Source organism: Cheilinus undulatus, linkage group 14 (genome assembly GCF_018320785.1).
Source record: "Cheilinus undulatus linkage group 14, ASM1832078v1, whole genome shotgun sequence".
Taxonomy (NCBI): Eukaryota; Metazoa; Chordata; class Actinopteri; order Labriformes; family Labridae; genus Cheilinus; species Cheilinus undulatus.
Genome location: NC_054878.1, coordinates 6,261,627 through 6,281,036, shown reverse-complemented (window position 1 = coordinate 6,281,036; position 19,410 = coordinate 6,261,627). Strand labels below are relative to the sequence as shown.

General features: G+C 42.5%; 1 protein-coding gene across 2 annotated transcripts in view; it reads right to left on the bottom strand.

Annotated features, from left to right (window-relative positions):
• Positions 1–19,410, bottom strand: part of rev3l (REV3 like, DNA directed polymerase zeta catalytic subunit) — a 117,475-nt gene that overhangs the window by 35,740 nt on the left and 62,325 nt on the right. For both annotated transcript variants that reach the window (XM_041806144.1, XM_041806145.1), the window contains exons 9-13: positions 15,313–15,455; positions 12,628–12,759; positions 11,541–11,775; positions 10,552–10,694; positions 1,951–5,653 (exon numbers count right to left, since the gene is read on the bottom strand). In XM_041806144.1, coding sequence (XP_041662078.1) covers positions 1,951–5,653; positions 10,552–10,694; positions 11,541–11,775; positions 12,628–12,759; positions 15,313–15,455 — 4,356 coding nt within the window. The remainder of the gene's footprint in view (positions 1–1,950; positions 5,654–10,551; positions 10,695–11,540; positions 11,776–12,627; positions 12,760–15,312; positions 15,456–19,410) is intronic.

Below are 19,410 nucleotides of genomic sequence, written 5' to 3'. Positions count from 1 at the left end.
TTAAGAGCAGTAAATAAAGGAAATTCTGGTCTACATGCTGTGAAACTCTTCATACGACACCAACCATGTAGCAGCAGTAACAGGCAATAATAAAACTACACAGTATGCAGTAGATGGATTTTATCCACTTGTCTGGTTGAATACTGGATAGGATGGATGGTAATGCTTCTTAAGAGTGAGCTCTATTGGGGTAGTTTTTGTGCCCTAGCTTTTTTTTTTTTTTAAACTCTCCTCAACACATATGTCTGCCAACCATTTAAGCGTCTTTATTTTCTTTATTCACATAAAGATCTGCTTCTGTGATTGATTAACTAGAGCAGTGGTTCTCAATCTTGGGGTCGGGACCCCCTTGGGGTTCGCGAGACACTGAGAGGGGGTCTCCAGTTGCCTTAAAAAAACTAAGAATATTTTTTAAATTACACTGTTGCCACTTTACACCGATTTTGTCATTTTTTTTAGCCCTTTTCTTGATTTTTTCCCCACCAATTTAAACACATTTTTGCCATTTAACACCTATTTTGGTCAGTTTTAAAACTTTTCCCACCACTTTTTTTCTGCCTGTTTTTCCTCTTCCAAACCAATTCTTGCCATGTAACTTTAATGTTGCCTCTGTTGACCCATTATTTCTACTATTAACCCCTTTATACACCCAACTGTTCCCATTTTAACCACATTTCACCATTTGATATGCCCTTTTTTGCTAGTTTAACCAATTTCTGCCAGTATTTGCCCATTTTTCTTTCTCAACTAACCCATTTTTGCTGATTGAAAGCAATTTCAGCCACATTTTAACTCCTCTTTACCACTATTTATGCCCATTTTGCCACTTTAACCAATTTTGCACTTTTTTTTGCCATTTTTGCCACTTCTTAACAATTTCTGCTACTTTCAAAATCTAATTTCATCACCCTTTCCATCAATTTTTACGTCATTTTTTTTTTTTTAACAAAATGATTTACATTTTTAAGAAGTCTACTTACTAAACGAGTGATTAAAAAAAAAGATTGTGTCATTCAGGTTTAAAACAAAATATGGATACCGCAGCTTAACTTTACAATGGACCATGATTTTGCTGACCTCCACGGTTCCCCAGTTTGACTTGGCACCAGAAACCTCTCCCATTTATCCGTCTTTATGGGCGGCCTTGTCTGCACATGACTGTTCCAAATTATGCATGGCTGTGTTCAACCACCTTCAGGTACAGTGGGGTTCCCCAGTCTCATGCACCTTTATTTCGGGGTCACAGGCTAAAAAGGTTGAGAACCACTAAACTAGAGAACAATGCCCATGTATGCACAACGCGCAGATTTCTTTAGTTTTGCAGTAACATCTGACACACTTGCTCTGCATCCTTCTGAGTTCTTATTGTTTTAATACGCTGCACATCATTAATGTAATTTGGATTTTTGACAAAAAATAAATAAAATTAAAAAACCCCTCTTTACTGCCAAAGTGAAAATAGATTTCTACAAAGTTTTTTTGGCAATCCTCAGTAGTCTTTCATTTCTCAGCAAACACTGGATAATATACGCTGGCTTATCACAGCCAAATTCCACTTTCTCTGTGTCTGCAGCGATCTTTCGGTAGCGTGCACTCTGCACACACAGGAACACACACACCATCTGGTCAATTTCAGAATGTAACACCAGGTACAGATTGCAGATCACTTATCTCATCACTAAATCAACATTACTTCAAAACAGGAGGAAAATGAACAACGTCTCAGACAGGCAAATTAACATGCTGTTATTTATGTTTTTCTCTGTTCATGCTTAGTGATCTTGTGATCTGTCTGCTGTGCTGGGCTGGGCTGACCTTTAAATTAGGACTCACTGTTGGTGAGGACTGCTATGTAGCATGGCCTTCAGAATAAGCTAATTCCATTCATGCACATGCATCTCTATCCAACATATTTCCAGAATCACCAATTTTTAAGGCATATATTCTTACATTGGTTTCCCTGGCGCATCAGAGGGGTCGCTGCAGAAGGGCTCCAGAAATGTGGCCTCCGACATCTCCAAGTCCGGTAAGGTACTGAGGATCTCCTCCCGGCTAGGTGGAGACATAAGGGGCTTGAGAATGTGGGCTCCACCTCCAGCTCCTCGTAGCAGCTGGCTGGCTCTGACCTGGGACAGAGAGCTGATGGAGCGTGGAGAGCTGCTAGGTGTGGTGGATGTCAGTCCATCAATGCTCTCCCCGGTTGGCGAGCTATCATGGTCGACAAATGACGCAGAACTTAAAGGCAAAGGTAGGACAGGGTCGAAGACGGAAAAGAGCAGCTCTTTTCTCTCACAGTGAAAGTCCTGAAAGGGGCTGAGTGTGTGGGTTTTACCTAAAGAGAAGTCCCACTCTCTGTTTTTAATCTTCTCTGGGTCTAAGAATGAGAGGTGATTGGACTCGCCGTTCTCAGGTCTGTCAAAGAGCTCGGGGCTAGTAGGCCGAGGTTTGTGGGAGTCCCTGTGGACCTCCTCCCCTGAACTTAAGAGTCTATCGAGCTTCTTCTCTACACCTGGTGCCTGCGCTGATACAGCTTCCTGGCTAACGTCACTCAGGAACTTCACAGGTAGGTTTTTATCAGTCAGGACAAACTGACTGCCGCTGTAGGGGCTGGAGAACTCTGTCTGATCGATGGCGTTTATATCAAAGGTGTAGTTATGAGGCAGCTCTGGGGACAAGCTGTCCTCTATGAAGGTGCAGCTGTCCATGCCAGGCTCTGACAGGAAGATGGGGCAGTCATCTGACAAATTGTCTTCCTGCTTCACGGACATGTTAGGCTGAGTGCTACTTGGTTTACCTTTCCGGACTCTTGGCTTTTTATCCTTAGGTGTGGTGGATTTTGGGGCCCTGGGTTTCCTAGGAGTGGTGGATGGAGCTCTTTTGGATTTAGTTGCTTTAGCAGCTGGATCTAGCAGAGCTGTGGCCTGAGCGAGGGCAGTGGAGTGGCTGTCTGTACCGACCACCTGAAGAGGAAGAGCCTGTCCCTGTTGCCTCCTCTGGAGAAGCTGCTTGAGGACTGCCAGGCCAGAGGGGGTCTCAGAGAGAGTGGGAATCTCCCCGTTCTTAGGACCTGAGTGTGGGGAGGCTGCTGCTAGCTTGGTGTCTTTACTGGTTTCCAATAAAGATCGATTAGCAGGAGGAGACAGAGGAGGTGTACGCTCCTGTGAAGCCTCAGTTTTTACCACAGTGGTCTGGCATCCTTGCTGCTTAAGCTGAACTGGCTTTGAGACGCTCTGGATGACCTCCATGATGGCCGTCTCGCAGTCTTCCACCTTTGGTGTAACAGGCTGGACTGCAGGGTTAGAGTCTGATACAGATGCACTCTGGGAACTGTCCTGGCTTTTGTTTTCTGTGCTACCTGGTTGCTGAAATGGAGGGACATCTAGTGAGGAACTCTCAGAAGAAGGCACAGCATCCCCTGGAAACAGAAGCTGGGAGCCGTCTTTACTTGAGTCCTGGCTTTTTGGGTCTTCTGTCTTCTTTTTGCGAGACCTTCTTGGTTTTGTTGGAATTGGAGAGTTGTTGACAGCATCTTCAGTTACATCTTTAGCTTTCTTCCTCTGCCTTGGAGTGGCATTCCTACTTCGTTTTGGCTTCTCCTTTTTGGGTTCTTCCTCCGGGGGTTTGGGAGCTGGCTTGTCTACTTTTTTCCTGGTGTCGGTGGACTTCCTAGGTTTGGTAGTTTGACGCTTCCTTTGTGCTCCTTTGGAAGAAGACGCTGTGCCATGGGGGTGGAAAGCAGAACTAAGACATGGGTCGCTGAGTGGGTTTATCAGTTCTGAACTGCTGGTGTCCATTAGAGGGTCACTTGGGGACCAACATCGAGGGGGCGTTGAATCCGTAGGGCTTGGGGATCTATCAGAGAGGTAGCCCAGCTCCACCATGACATCAGTATACTCAGAGCCATGATCATACGCTAGTTCACAGTAACATGGCCGTGGAGGGGGTAGAGAGGGTAGGAGTGGGCCTCTTTGACAGCCTGCGATCTTTCTGACCCGTTCACGCTGTCTCACCTGAGGTTTGGATGGTTTGTTGACTGTTTTCTTACTAGTGGAGCTGACCTTTGCCTTTCGTTTGGCATGTTTTTTAGCTTTTGGCTCCATGACTGGAAACCTAACTGCTGTGGATTCTGGCACCTTAGGCCAGAAATCCTTCAAAGGAGCCAGTTTATTGTAGCGCTCTAGCTTTTCTGGTGTCAACAAGACCACCTGCTCCTCTGCGTTCAGCTTAGACATCTTAACCAGCATGTTTTTCTGTCCTTTAAACCTATTGATGATGATATACTTGATGATAATAGGCGGCTCTTTCTTGCGCCGTTTCTGCCCGCTGGAGATGTTCGAGTCCTTGAGTCGTTCTTTGGAGGCCGGGTTTTTAGAACGAGTGGCACCTGAGTGTTCTCCGTCATCGCTGTCGTAGAGCATCTTCCGTTTGGTCCGTAGGGTGTATTTGCTTCCAGGCAGGGCAGACGGTTTCGTACAGGTGACTTTGGCGGACAGATCTTGCAAAGGGCTTAAACTTTCCTCTTTAGGTTCTTCAGAAACGCTGGACTCTGTGATGGTAAGAGGCTCTGAAGGTGATTCACTCTGCTCCATCGCTGACCCCTCTTCACTTTCTGGCTCTTGCTTTACAATCAACTCTGCCTCTGCTGGCTCATTTTTAACCGGCTCATCCACCTTTATCGGCTTCTCCCCAACATCATTCATCTCTGTGTCTGCTGTCGCTGGTGTTTTTGAGGTGGGCTGGCTGTCAGAGGTAGAGGTGTTGACTTTATGCCTCATTCCCACCATCCCCAGCCTTTTTTTATTCATTTTCATTCTCGCTCGTCGAGGCTGAGCCTGTTCAAGCTCGCTGCAGGGTTCTGTCGGCTTTTTGCTCCCAGCTTTCTTCCTACTGAGGCAGTTCGAGAGGATGACACTGGGGAAGAACTTGTAGTGTGCTTCCTGTTGGGCTACTATCGTCCTCTCTGTCTTGTTTTCCTGATAGTCCTCGTACCTGATTTTGAGTTCACCAACATCTCCCTCCTCGCTGTCTTGGCCCATTTCTTCTGCCCGTGGGTCCAGGAACTCATCCTCGTCCTCCATGGGTGACGGCGATGAGGAGATGTTCATCAGAATTGGACTTTTTCTGTCCTTCTGACTCAGTTCGAGGTCTTTCTTGGCTGAGCAGTTTCTCAGCTCAGAGTAACATAGGGAGAAGGTCCTGTGGTTCTGCAGGATGGACAGACAGTTCTTCTCTACATTCTTCATGCTGCCGTACTTCTTCCTGTTTTTGGTGACCTTTCCATTACCAAACGTGAAACTATTCAAGTCTGTCTCATCCAAAGCTATGGAGGTTTTTTTGTCGTAGGTGTACAGGGGTCGTATGTCCTCTTTGTCCACACAGATGGGAGACGCCTCAGGATGGTTAGCGATCTTACACGGGATAGGGTGTTTGACAGGCGGGATGTAAGGGATTTCTTTGTTGACCTTAAACCCTGTTGAACATTCACTGCTGCTGTCCTGGCTGCTTTTTGATTGAAAGTGCTTGTCAAGTGGTTGCTCCGTGTCCAACACATGGCCTGGTCTGTGCTCCGGGAAGGGATTCCTCTTTCCGAGCATCTTTTCTGTGACTATGTGGGAAGATTGAGACCTGGAGCCGCTGTCCGTTAATGAGGAATCTGTGAATGCAACAGAGGAGACAAAAAGGCATCTTAATGACAGCTTCAAACAGCAAATAATAATAAAAACCTTTTTATACCACCCTATAAAAACTAAATGAACCATCAAACCACTTATTTGAAACCAGGAATTTCACTTTTACTTAAGTACACTTTTGGAAAAGTATTTTTACTGCTTTCTGCTATTATTTTTTAAACGGTACTGCATGGCATTCAGAAGCACAGGGCGAGAGAAAGGCTCAATCCCAACTCACCCTTTGCCCCCTCAGCATTGCTTGATTCCTATGTTTTTATGTTTAGCACATTCATGTCTAGAGGGCATCCGGATTCTTAGAAACTAGCAATCGAGGGTGGGTAAAGTACTGGGGCTACATGGGCCCTTAAATGGACATTATCCAGAGGTACAATCCAAACCACGTTACTGGAAATCTCCCAGAATGCCTTGTGAATCAGCATCAATATGTGACATCTACAACATCAATCTTACATCCTAATTTAATGTTTCAATGCATTATGGTCCTTCTGATTCCGACCAAGCATTTAAAAAAATGCTCATACAGAAATGTCCGGTATTGTTGCAGTATCTCTTTATGTAAATACCATCAATGACTTTTCAGGAACTTCAAGGGTTGTCTTATTTTGTAGGGGAAGATGTTCCCACTTCCTCTTAACTCAAAGGGCAAGAGGGCACTCAAAAAGCAGGGCAAAAGTTGGACTAAGAATGACTGAAATTCTGTGCCTTTCATAAACTTTCATGGTTGAAAACAGGGATGCATGATATTGGATTTGTGCCGATTATTTTAAAACAAGGTAAATTCTTGTGGCTTCTACATGATCATATATCATTTTTAACTTATTTGAAATATATTTAGTCCATCTATTTCACTAGTAGCATTAGAACAGCTGAAGTTCCATGGATAAGGCCAGGATCAGCCAACCAGAGATTTTAATGTGACATTTAAGGATTGAGGGTAATGTGGGAATATTGACGGAGATTGCAAATAAACCATGCGGTTCTCAACTGGTCTAGCCTCGGGACCCACCAGTAAAAATTAAAAACAAACAAAAAAAGTATGTTTATTTAATGATTAATTTTGCAATTTGAATATCGGATAGAACAAAATATGACTGCAAAAAAGCAACACAAAACATGCTTTACATCACATTTCCCCATGAATATATGTATTTTTTCAATCTACCTCATTATCATGGGAGAAGCAAAGTTGTTTTTGCAAGAACAGGAGACAAATGAGATGAAATATTGAGAGAACATTTATATTCGCCCATTATTATGATGAAACACACTAAAATAACATGTATGGATGCATGTCCACTAAGGACTGCAGTATTTCTCAGACTTTTTGCCACCATTTCTTATCCCAGACACTGGTCGCGAACCACTGGAAACAGCTTCGCGACCCACTTTTGGGTCACGACCCACCAGTTGTGAACCACTGTTCAATATGACTGTCTTATCATTGTTTCACACTTGGGCAGCTTGTGCGAGGTTTACATTGGATGATTGTGACATTATGGCTAATAATCAAAAAAGCAGCATGGACAGAGTGATGTGGCTGATGAGGGACAGCAGGAAGGAGGGGGTGAGAATGTCTCATCCCCCCTCTCTCTCAGCTCTGTCCATGAGGCTTTAAAGGAATTTTTTTTAAATTCCTGGGTCAAACCTGCAGCTGAAATGACTTAAATGACTGTCTCTGTCCAGATGTATTGATAAAAGAAAAAAAGACACCTGGTCGAGACAACAATCAATACATCAGTGTCACTAATGCTAAGGTCAAAAAACACATTATAAACCCGATAATAGACTTATCCTGCAGTTGTCGGATTTTGGGCCCCAAAAATCAATAATTCTATCTCATTCAGGGTGTCATACTGAAACACAATCAAGGCCACATGTTTGATTTTTGCCTTTCTGGCTCTAATGATTTGTTTTGTCGAGTCAGTGACACTGACCAATGAGAGCACAGAGCACTCTGTCCATGCAGTCACCAGTGTCAACGAACAAAAAGATGAAGTGAAAGAAGACGGATGAAGCTGGCTCTGTGAGATGGAACAATGGGACAGAGGAAAAGTTTGTAGAGCTCTGACACCAACCTTCCTGCTTTTATGATGTGTCACTGAAAGACGACCACAACAGAATGAAAGTAAGGAATGATGGAAAGAAACCTGACCTTTTCAGACAAAACAACTCATATTAGTAACGCCGTGACCTTTAGCAACAGGCGAAAAGATTGTGTAGTGTGACCTCTGCATTAAACAGAGTTTATATTTAGTCGTATTTAGCAGAATAAACTTTAAAAATGGAAAATAATACATCTAAGTATAATTAAATTAGTGTGTAATCATCTCAATATAAATTTTGTTTCAATTTTATGTACTTTGAATAAACCTTTAATTCATACAGAGGGAGGGTCCTCTTCTACAGACTGCAATCTTGAACCCCCATCTGCCTACCACCAGAAGCGAGCACTGCAATCCAGAATCTGACTTTTAAATGTCCCTTATATTACCAGTTTTACACAGGGCACCTTTCATCTAACTTAATTAGCTACATTTTAATTATTATAAACAGTTATATCGACATACTATCAATACTGTCATAACAACAAAAAAGATAAAATTAATGACATCCCTTGAATTCAAGACTTTTATAGGCCATTTCCACCAAGTGGTTTTATGTGCGTTTCATTATCAAAAACTGGACAGAGTCCCAAATACATGACCTATACCATCCCAGTTTTTTGGCACCCTTCCGTGTTGCCAGGTCTACATATCAGGCCCAAAACGATGGAGCCACACACACTATAGAGGGTTTACACTGATGTCACTCTCAGCATGGCACAACTGCTCAGCCGGCTAAATGACAAAAGACAGCTGTATGCTATGTGAGGAGTGGGTGAAAACGGGAGAAAAACAGACCAATGTCAGCTTAAATTAGGGATATTTGGACATGACAGAGATCCATACTGTTTCCTTAAGATGCAAGGGACCGTTAACAGTGATATGTTGTCATTAATAAGGTTTCCTGACTGGGGATGTGCACACTTGGATGGTTAAGTTTGTTTACCAAATTAACCAGCGTGAAATGTATGAGTCAGTTAAACTAATCACCTTGAACTTTTTTTATAAACATGAGCTTGAAATCCTGCTCTACAATGCTTTTTTAAACTGTAATGATGCTCCTGCCACTTGAAGCTGCTGTAGTGAAGGGCCACTGCCTTCCCGTCTTAGCTTTCCCCCAGCACTTCACTGGACGTCAGAGAGAGAAAAAGTACCAGACGACTGTACCCAAGTAAAAAGTACTCTGGTTAAAATTTACTTGAGTACAGTAGTCTGGTACTTGCATGATACTTTTCTGTGAAGAGGAGCGAAGGCTGGTGGAGCTAGCTGCTAATGTTAGCTACGCTGTACAGAGTATAGTATATGGCTCACAACACAGCTGTTAGCAGTGACCCTGTGATGAATTTGACTGTTTTTCAAAGTACTTTCTTCTCATTTAGACTCGTCAGTTAAACGCTATTTAATTTGTTGATTAGCCAAATGGGGAAATAGATGCTTAGGAACATCCCTACTTCTGACATTTAGAAAAGACCTGATTATATTCACCACGAAGCAGAGCTTAAAGTCATACATCACTCTGGTTCATCAGTGATGGATGCGGAACTAAATTGTCAAAGTTAAGCTGTAGATCCCATGTTTCTCCATTTTTGACCACTTCAGTTACTTTTGTTTTTTTTACTTTAGGTAATCCGTAAAAGATCACTCTGTGGTGTTTAAATATGTCTGCAAAACTCTGAGGTGTATTCTTAAATGAGATCGATGTACCCTGGCTGTCTTATGTAGTTTGATTTTAACCACAGTTAAACCTTAATCTTATTTTTAATGTGACAAATTCCTACGGTACAGCTTTAAACTTTCATATTATGTTGTAGAAACTGTTAAAAAGTTGGATACGTTCACTTTAAGAAGCATTCACAGAAATAACTCCAGTATTTAACCAGATGGGAATCATGTTGATTTACAAAGACTACTTTATTTAATCTGGGATAAACATCAGTAGATTTCACTATCTTTTAGACTTTCCCCTGTAAAGCTGTGTTCATTGGATGTTGCAGGACTATCTATACAGCTATAAAACATAATCAGTTGTCCCTGGATCCCTCTTTTTCTGTATGACTGATTTACTGAAATGTAAGGTCCTAATTTTCCTTTAAGGTCAGAGGAAGGAGAGCAGTTAATTCAGCTCATATTCATCACTATCTGAATGGTAGTTGTAGCTACTGACACAGCTCAGCTTCATTTTGTGTCTTTGTTGACGTGCTGTTGCAGCTCCAAACATTTCTACAAACACACTCCATCAGCTGAGGATCTATACTGACCATGGTGAACAATATTAAGATGTAGTTATTAAAATGAAAGCACTATTCAGCTGAAATTTCCTGCTTATTCCCTACTGAGCTGTCAACAATACTTCTGTGACGTCACACATATAGCCTCTACAGTCCACCCACAAAGTGAGGGTACAGGTGTCTGTGGAAACGCAGCTCAAAAAAACTGGAATCCTGTCTTTATTTCCACTTAAAAAAAACTGTGCCCTCACTACCAGTGAAAAATATATTCAGAGCTAATTGATAATTGTATCAGGAAATCAATTAGAGCCCCAGCTCCTTGTTCTAGATTAAATCACAGCTCCCTCATAATCAAATTAGATCAAACAACCTCAAACCAGCTTCATCCCAAACAGTTATTGTGCAGCTGCTGTCAGATCCGTGCTCCGATATCCTTGATGGAGTATGAACCAGCAGGGGCTGAGAGATAAGCGTCAAAGCAAGCTGACATTTAAGTGCTGTCTCAGTACATCTCAGCATGAGATGACTCACCGCTGCTCTCGTCTGCAGCTCCGTCAAGCTGAGGGATGGACAGGTTGGCGAACAGAGAGTTATTCCCACTCCAGTCCATGTCGTCGTCAGAGGATTCCTGCTGCTCGTCACTGAAGCCGTCCTCTGACTCCTTCAGGCCGGGCCTGCAAACACAGGAAGACGGATAAATAGACAAAAAAGGGCACAAATGCTGAGGACAACAAGCCAGACTGCACAGCATCTGCTGGCTCACATTTATACTCTCATTTAAACAAGGATGCTTCAAATAATTTCTAATGTGATGTTTGTGTTGCTGGTTAATGCTGCTTTCTTTATGAGTATTAATGGCTTTCAGTCATGTGACCAGCGTGGAGAGGCGTGGAGGGCAAAACGAGCTTAGAAAAGCAGCAGATACAATTGACCTCTATGTGGTCTCCATCACCTCACCACAATCCCAGTCACTCTGAGCAAGGCCAGACACACAAAAGTAAAGCCATGGGTTTGTTTACTAGCTAAAAACAGAAGATCATGTCAGCTGATAAGAAAGTTTTTAATGTGTACCAGTATTTGCTGCTCCTAAACAACCAATCCAGTCTGAAATAAGGCATTCCAGAGCACCTCTGCATGCAGCCTGGCTATCAAATATCAAACTGTTTTCTGTGTGCACTCCTGGTGTGTGTCCACTCAAGGTGTTAAGTATTATTAATTGGAATCCAAATGCAATAAACACATAAATCTCTGTCAATGCCTTGTGAAAATAGGGTGAAAAACACCCCCCCCCCCAGAATTTATAGACAAATCAAGTTATTCATGTAATGCAGCTGGTTGCTTAATTTGTGTGATATTGCCATCTGGACCATTTTTTAATCAATCTATTACCAATGTTCTTAGCAGCCTAAAAGGTCAGAAAACAGGAGAAGTTGTGCAAAACACCAACAAATAACAGATTATCTATAAACATATTATCATCTTTATATATATAACAGATTTTGGAGGTTTTTCAAACTTACTTCTGTACAGAAACACTCTCAGGCTCTCTGTCCCACCGCTGTGACATTATCATACTGAGCTCAGCCTCTTCCTTCTCGACCTCCGGCTCTGCCTCCTCCTCATCGCTGTTGCAGTGGTAGCTCCTTGCTCCAGGAAGGGACTGGGACTGGGAATTCTGTCTGACAGGCGTCCTGCGGAAACCATCGTCCTCCAGACCAGCTAGTAGATTGATGATAGCGTGGTCTTGGCTGCTCTCTGCAAAGACAACAACAACAAAACATTTAAAATATACTATATTGTTTGACTGCAGGCAAAACTTAAGGTTAGGGAAGAGCATAGATCAAGTCTATGTTTGATTATCCAAGTCGGTTAGCAGCTTAAAATTTGTTTTACCACTCCTGGTTTACAAATGGTCATCATTACACATCTAGTAGGCATGTTTACCTTTTTTTGGTCAATTTAGCCTACACACTGCTCCCTTTTTTTGTGCAGAAGAAAAAACAGCTGCGCAGTCAAATAACACAGAAGAGATTTCACTGTTTTTTTCATCTAATATTTGCTGTGAATGGTGAAATTCATGACTTAACTGATTATTAATAATAAAACACTTGTAATAATATTTGGAGCTGGAGAAGTGATGCCATCGGGCCAGGGCTGGTTCTGGGCATCGTTCTGTTAAGTTTAGTTCTTTTTATAAACCAAGAGCTTTTGTGGGTTGTGTTCTTTGTTTTTCGAAGAATTTAAACCCACTTTTGCAAGCTCTTTTCTTCACTGTCCTTATTCAACCAGCAAAAAGCTAAAGAAAAACAACGTAAATGAAAGGACAACTAACCAGTCCTTTTTTTTTTTAAAGATTTATTTTTGGGCGTTTTCGTGCCTTTATTTTGATAGGTGAGGACAGTGGATAGACTCGGAAACAGGGAAGGGAGCAGGGAGAGACATGCGGGAAATGGTGCCACAGGCCGGACTTGAGCTCGGGCCGCCTGCGTATGTGGTGCGCGCCTTAACCACTCGACTACCGGTGTGCCCCTAACCAGTCCATTTTAAAGAGAAGTTTTAAAGAAAGTGTTTTCATCATAAAGATGGAAGTGGAAGTGTCAAACATACCTAACAGAGGTGAGTGGTTGGACGTCTGGGAGAGTGGGAGGAAAGTCTGACTGTTCTCCAGGAGACTCAGGATGGCCTCCTCATCCACCACGGCCTCCTCTGGGACTTTTCCGCTGCTCCTAACAGGCGATTCTGGGATAAGTAGGGAAATTCTGTAAGAATCACTGAAACATCGCATTGAACACATCAGACAGATAATTTAAAAGAAAAGTCAGCAACAGACACACGGCAGCACAGCAGGGACTCTACAGTTTAGCATCAGAGTCTGCCGGTCCTGGCAGTGACTCCGCTCCTGTGGGACACTTGGCAGACAGAGTGCCTGCAGATTAGGCAAATGCTAATCACCGAGTGCCACACTTTGAACCCCGTACACAGCTGGAGTCAGCACAATTAATGTCACATTTAACAGCTACCTCTGGAGCCAGCCTCACAGGCAGAGTAACAGGGAGACATAAAGAGGCTCAGGTGTAAGTTCTTACTGCTTCCTGACTTATGAGATATAAAATAAATAAGTTGGAAAATGTAAATAGTAGCAAGGCAGAACAAACATCTGATCCATTAATGCTCCAGGTAAAACACTAAATAAATCAGTATCACACTAAAAATCATTGTTTCTCCTGTCTCCTCTATGGCTGACATTTATAGGGGAAGGGCTACCAGCTGAGCTGTTGTTAGGATTAAATTGGACTCAGCTTGTTTCCAGGTTAGGATTTCCTGAGACTTCATTGTTCACGATATTTTTCCTCAGATGCCTTCTTTTCAAAACAAACAGAGCAGATAATTAAACCATTGAATAAGGCTGTCTTAGATAAAAATGGTCTTTCATTTATGCTCTTGAGGAGTGACTTAAGGCCTTAAGGCTGAGCTTCTGCTTTCTTGAGCTTAATGGCAGACTTAAGTCCTTCATCCAGTTAAATGATTTAGGTAACTGGAACCACTGCCTGGTGCTTTAATGCCTCTGCAAGCAACACAATTACCACACAGTTAAAGTGCAGCATCAAGGGTCTGGTTTGGCTGGCTTTCATGGTAGAATGATTCTTAAACATCTTATAAACCAAATATGACCATTTGACTAAAGGATCTTTAACCTTTGACCTCAATCAGTCAGAGTGGACATATGTGCAAAGTTTGAAGAAAATGCCTTAAAGCGTTCTTGCGATATAATGCTCTCTGACAAGAGAGGGATTAGCATGAGCCCCAAAGACCTTGACATCTGACCTTTGACATCTGAAATGTAATCTGTTCATCCTTGAATCGGGGCGGGGACATTTATGGAAAATACTTGGATCATATCCCTGCCTACGCTCTTTAGAATCTGCATTCAGAAAGTGGCAAGCCAACCTTCAATCATAAAGCTAACGACTTTAGCTAGCCAGCGCTGAGGCATAAAATTCATAGAGGAACGACTTCAATCTCCAAAATGAAGTCAGTCTTAGGTGTTTTAATATCTGAGGGCACCTTGAAATTAGGCGGTCTGTACCCTGTCCAAGCATGCTTGATTCCAAAAATCCAGTTTGCAGTACACATCATCGCCTGCTGGAATGCACTGTGTTGTGTTTCAATTGCTGTTCAGATCGATCTGCTCTGTGTGGCTAGAAGTAGTTTGGCCACGGTGAAAAAGACTTGGCATGTATATTGCGCAGTGGAATTGCATTAACAAGGGGGTGATTTCCTTTAGAGTAGGAACAGATTGCTGCAGTTCACTGTGCAGAGGGAGTATGGGAAATGAGGGGTTAGTTGTTTTCTTTTCAAATACGACAAAAGTCGTGTACTGACATGTCTACAGTCGCCATGGTTTGTGTTATGCAGTTCTTTATGGAGTTAATGGACAGGTGCATAAAATTGAAAAAGGTAGGTAAAATGCTAAATCTGTCAATGTTCTTATCTTTTAATTCATCATTTTTTTGTGTAAGCTTGTTAATTATTATTTAGTGTTCAATGAGCCTGCGTGTCGGCCAGATATCAGCTTCCAGGTTATTTTTTTATTTTTCAGTTCTTGCATTTTGAAGTTAGCATCTTTTGGTTGGGTTGCAGTGACTTGCAGTTGTCTTTCACTTGTTTTAATGTGTGTTGCAGCTACTTGGATTTCATTCATGGCTCTTTGCATTTGTGTTTCCTGTTAATACAAAGCCTTTTCTGATATGCATTCGTGCAAGGCCCCCCAGCCATTGTACGTTAGAGAGCTTTTCTGATAAAAACAACCCAAAAATAAACTCTAAATTAGTGTGTTAAAGTTACAGTCATGATCTCTGTCAAACTCCATTTCGCCCCTACTTTTTGTAAACAAAACCACGTGACAACCTTGTGAGCAAGTGGTAACCCTCAGGCATGCTGAGGCCTAGGGCAAGGTGTTGGCCAGTGGGGTAATGGGGAGGGGGGGCAATCAGGCTAAACTGAAAAAATCCAAGGTTGGGTACATCACTTTAAGTCCTGGTGACTCAAACAAAATTCTGAGAAAAGAGTAGAAGCTCTGCTGGGTCTTTGTAGTGTCACATCTAGGCACTGTTTGAAGACCCTCTTTGCTTTGTTCTATTCATCTTGTGAAGGAGTAACTACATTTGTAAAAAGGCACCTTGGATTGCTTTTTGAAGGACAGCTGCAGTTTGAAATGTTTTACTTAATTCTGTGTTTTAACTGGTGCAACAACCCCTTTGCGCGATTAATCAAATTGTAGATTTTGCTCACCTGGCTGCAAGTCCCTGTGCACCTCTACAGCGTTAGCCAGCGTACACGGCAGTCCCTCTGAGGTCAGGAGGTCAGAATGGAGCGTAAGGTCACCGGGGAAATCCTCTTGTTCTTCTGCATCACCAACAGATAAACTCTGTGTCCTGAAAAAGTAAAGACAGGAACAGACCATTAAGGAGGATGATTATTACGGCTAGAAGTGTAGACTTCTTCTTTAACTTTTGAGGTTTTACAAAAATATGGCACTGACAGATAAGACATTACTTAGACAAATAGGCAGGTGAATTAAGTCCCAAAACAGGTCAAACCCCCACAATTGCTGAAAAAGAGAAATCTGTCCCACAATCTGGCTTAAAATAGTCTATTTTCCAGGCAGTCTTATATTCCAGATTTTAAAAGCAACAACTGTTTACCAGTGTACTACCTCTGCAGGGTAGGGATGGATTCATTTTCCCATTTCTAATGAGGATGATCAGCGCTGTGAGCTTGGCATTATTTACCTGAATCAGAAGGCAGAGTCCCTTCTGGTATCTGCCCTCATGCAGTCATGTTACATTAGCATCTCCTTCCTGCAGGTCTCAATCAGGGGAAGTGCTCTGTTTACACTCAGAGGTGCTGTTTGTGTGGGCGGCTGCACATGTGTGGAGAGACGACTCTGCTGTCTGGCCGGTCTGTGTTTGCGAGCGGTCTAATGTGTGTGTATGAGTGTGTAGTAGCAGGAATATGAATGGAAAATGGGCAGGCGGCCAACTTTGGCTTTGTATCCCTCCAGATTGCTCTGAGCAACAAGCTGCCTATCACGCTCCTTTACCCATGCTGCCCTGCTGCATCGCCTAGCAACTCGCCACTTAGTGACTCTGAAATATTGAAATGTGGACCAGGCGGTCGCTGCTCGCAAGGGGAACAGATTCCACAGAAACTGTTATAATATGAAAAAAAAAGGTTCCATGTTAAGTGCTGAGGCAAACCAGGAAGAGGTTTTAAGATCTGACTGAACACCAGAGGCTCTGAGATTAGAGACTTCAACCCTGAAGGCTGCAGGTTAAAATCCCAAAATGGGTCACACACACACTCACAAAAAGCAATAAGTAGCCATCACATTCCTGATTCCACATCCTGTTGACTCATTAATGATGATCGTCTTCCAGGGGATAAAGTCACCTTAGAAATATATTTTCAGAAGCGCTCATTCAGTACTTTAAAAAAGCTCGTTTAGACGGATGGGTGATGCTGCATTAAGTCTGAGACATTGCTTAAAATGAAAGACATCCTATGGAGAGACAATAAAAACAGAACCCGTGACACGAACTTACTGCATCTTTGACTAGTTCTGGACAGTAGAAGAGCTTTCACTTTGGCCCTGATCCATCCATCCATCCATACATCTATCCATCCATCCATCCATCCCTCAACTGTTCCATCCATCGACTGTTCATCCATTGACCCATCAACCCATCCTTCCATCCATCCATCCATCCATGACCAAAGGTGAGGGCTGGGATGTAGATCAGCAGGTAAACTGAAAGCTTTCTCTATGACTTAGCTTCCTGTCAACACATCGGTGCAGCACAATAAAAGAAGACCTTCACTCACTCTGACCCAACTTTTACTCAAACATGCCAGAGGTTTCCCTTGTCCCTTGTTGTGAATAATAAACTCAACCTGGATGCCAGATTGATGAATGATAAACGATTCCCAGAGCTCATGAATAACAAAATTATGTCCAAACATATGAAAGCTATGTTTTGTTTTTGCCTGTAATTAGTCAGCATCTATCTCCCTCTCCAGTGTCTGATGTTAGTGTGACAGGGAGAGCGCTCTACTGCAGCCTGGTTGTCATTGTGAGACTTTGCTCTGTTGAGCCGTGTGTGAAAAGACCTCCAGGGAGTCAGCGTGCACGTGCCACTGTCTGGCTGTCTCTTAATTAGTCTGCTAGCTAACGACTTTGGAGGCGACGAGGGAGATGGGGAGGGAGCCTGGCAGGCGTCAGGAGATTACAGCAGCGATTAACACATTTCTCTACCAGAACCACGCCCCCCTCTCTGCTTTTACTCTCTCTGCTTTACTGTAAGAGACTGAATTAAGGGTGAATAGCTTTTATAGCCACTGTACATATGGGCATACAGCTGAAACATCCTCTGGAAATCATTGTTGCCTGTATGACATTACAAACACAAAATGACATGATTTACAGCAGATTGGTTGTATTTTTTTCCCTGATCAGACCTAACATACACTGTAGAAAATAAGTGATCATAACCAAAACTTAACATTCTTCAAAGGAAAGAGAAGGACTGGAAACACTCATGTAAAAAAGGAAAACAAAAGCCTCACAGTGAACAGAAATTAACAATTCCCAACAAAGCCTTGAGCACTGAGAGAGTCCTTGAGAAACCAGCAGCAGAAGAAGCAGAACTATGCATAATAGAATAAGAGAAATTCAAAGGACAGGCAGTGATAGACTGTGTGAGTATTCAAGGAGGGAGTGACTGAGACAGGGATGCCGAGGGAGACTTAAGAGCCAGCACAGAGCTCTGTAAGTGTGTGTGTGTGTTCCATCAGTCAAACCTGGTCTACACTGAGAGCCCACACTGCTCTCACACCACACTCTCTCCCCTCTCCTCTGCTCCGGTCTGATATCAGAGGTTAGTGAATAGAAGCCATCTGGATCTGATACACGGCAGCAGAGCTGACTGTACTTTTATTTCTAACAGGAAATACTTTCTGCCTGTGCACTGTGGGAGCAGGAGGAAGGGTGGGGGGTTCTCATCTTCCCCCTCAGTTGGTCTCCACCTCCTCAATACATCTGTGCTGATTTCACTTTCTCTGACCCCGCTTCCTGGGTCTTACTACTCCAGCTTAAACTCCCTCCATGCCTCTATGCTTTACTTTGGAAGTGTTCTACTCTTTTTGCAAAAAAAAAAAAAAAAAGAAAATTATTCATGGGCAGAGCGGTGTTTCATTTTTACTCCCTCTGCTCATCATTAAAGCATTTGTACACTAACCGACAAATAAGGACTAAAAGGTTACAAATAAAACTTTTAAAAAAGCACAAAAATGGCACAGTTTCTGTGTGATGCTCCACTTTAAAGTAGGGAACACAAAATGAGTTCATTGGTTTCATAAACTGACTGAACTGATTTAGTACTTATCCAGTGTTAAGATCAACTGAGAGTAATGTGTCACTGCAGGAGTTACCTACTATCTACCAGTTAACTTATGGTTAACCAGCACTGAGTGACTCCTTTGGCTCTAGGTTAAATATCAGTTTGTAACGAGGGCTGAACGATACTGAAAAAATATCTAATTGTGATTATCTTTGAGACTTATTGCAATTTCAGTATGGATTGTTGTTTTAAAGAGAATGATCAGTTTCAAGTCATTCTTGTTTTGATTAAGAAACAGAAATGGACAGTAGGATTTTTGCAAGCTATTCTAAAGAAAAAAGATGTTTTCACACAGTTAACAATTCTGACAAAGACTTCTTTGGCAGAAACTTTTCTGCCCATCCCTTGGGGTCAAAAAAAGGGGTAAAAATAGGGATTTTCTGATACCATTTTTTCCTTTCCGATACCACAGTGTTGGGTGTCGGCCAATACCGAGTACTGATTCGATACCACTTTCTGGACTGACTGTTCAGACTAGCAAATTATTTTAGACCTGTAGTTGACTCAACAAGTAGAAACATGATGTACAGCATCCCTGTGACCCTAAAGTTGTTTTTCTGCTGATTATTGAGTTTTACTGCTAAATAATAAAATAACAATAATACGGATCACAGGCTCTCTCCTGCTCTATCCGGGCAGCATGACATGGTTATAGAACAGCCTGCAACCGGCTGACAGACACTCACAAAGAGTACACAATATGGAGGTAAGCATTTGAGCTAGCGGTAATAAACAATCGTAACTCAGTTAAATGGATAAAAAAGACGTTGAATGTTGCATTTACTGGTGTGGATCTAAAAATGAAAGTCCCCAAAAGTCACGTGAGTTCTAGGCTTGCTGAAAATGCTGCAGCAAGGGATTCAAAGGCATCACTAGCACCAATAGGAAAGCACAACGGCTAGCTTCAAGAGGAAAAACAAGTGATAGGCAA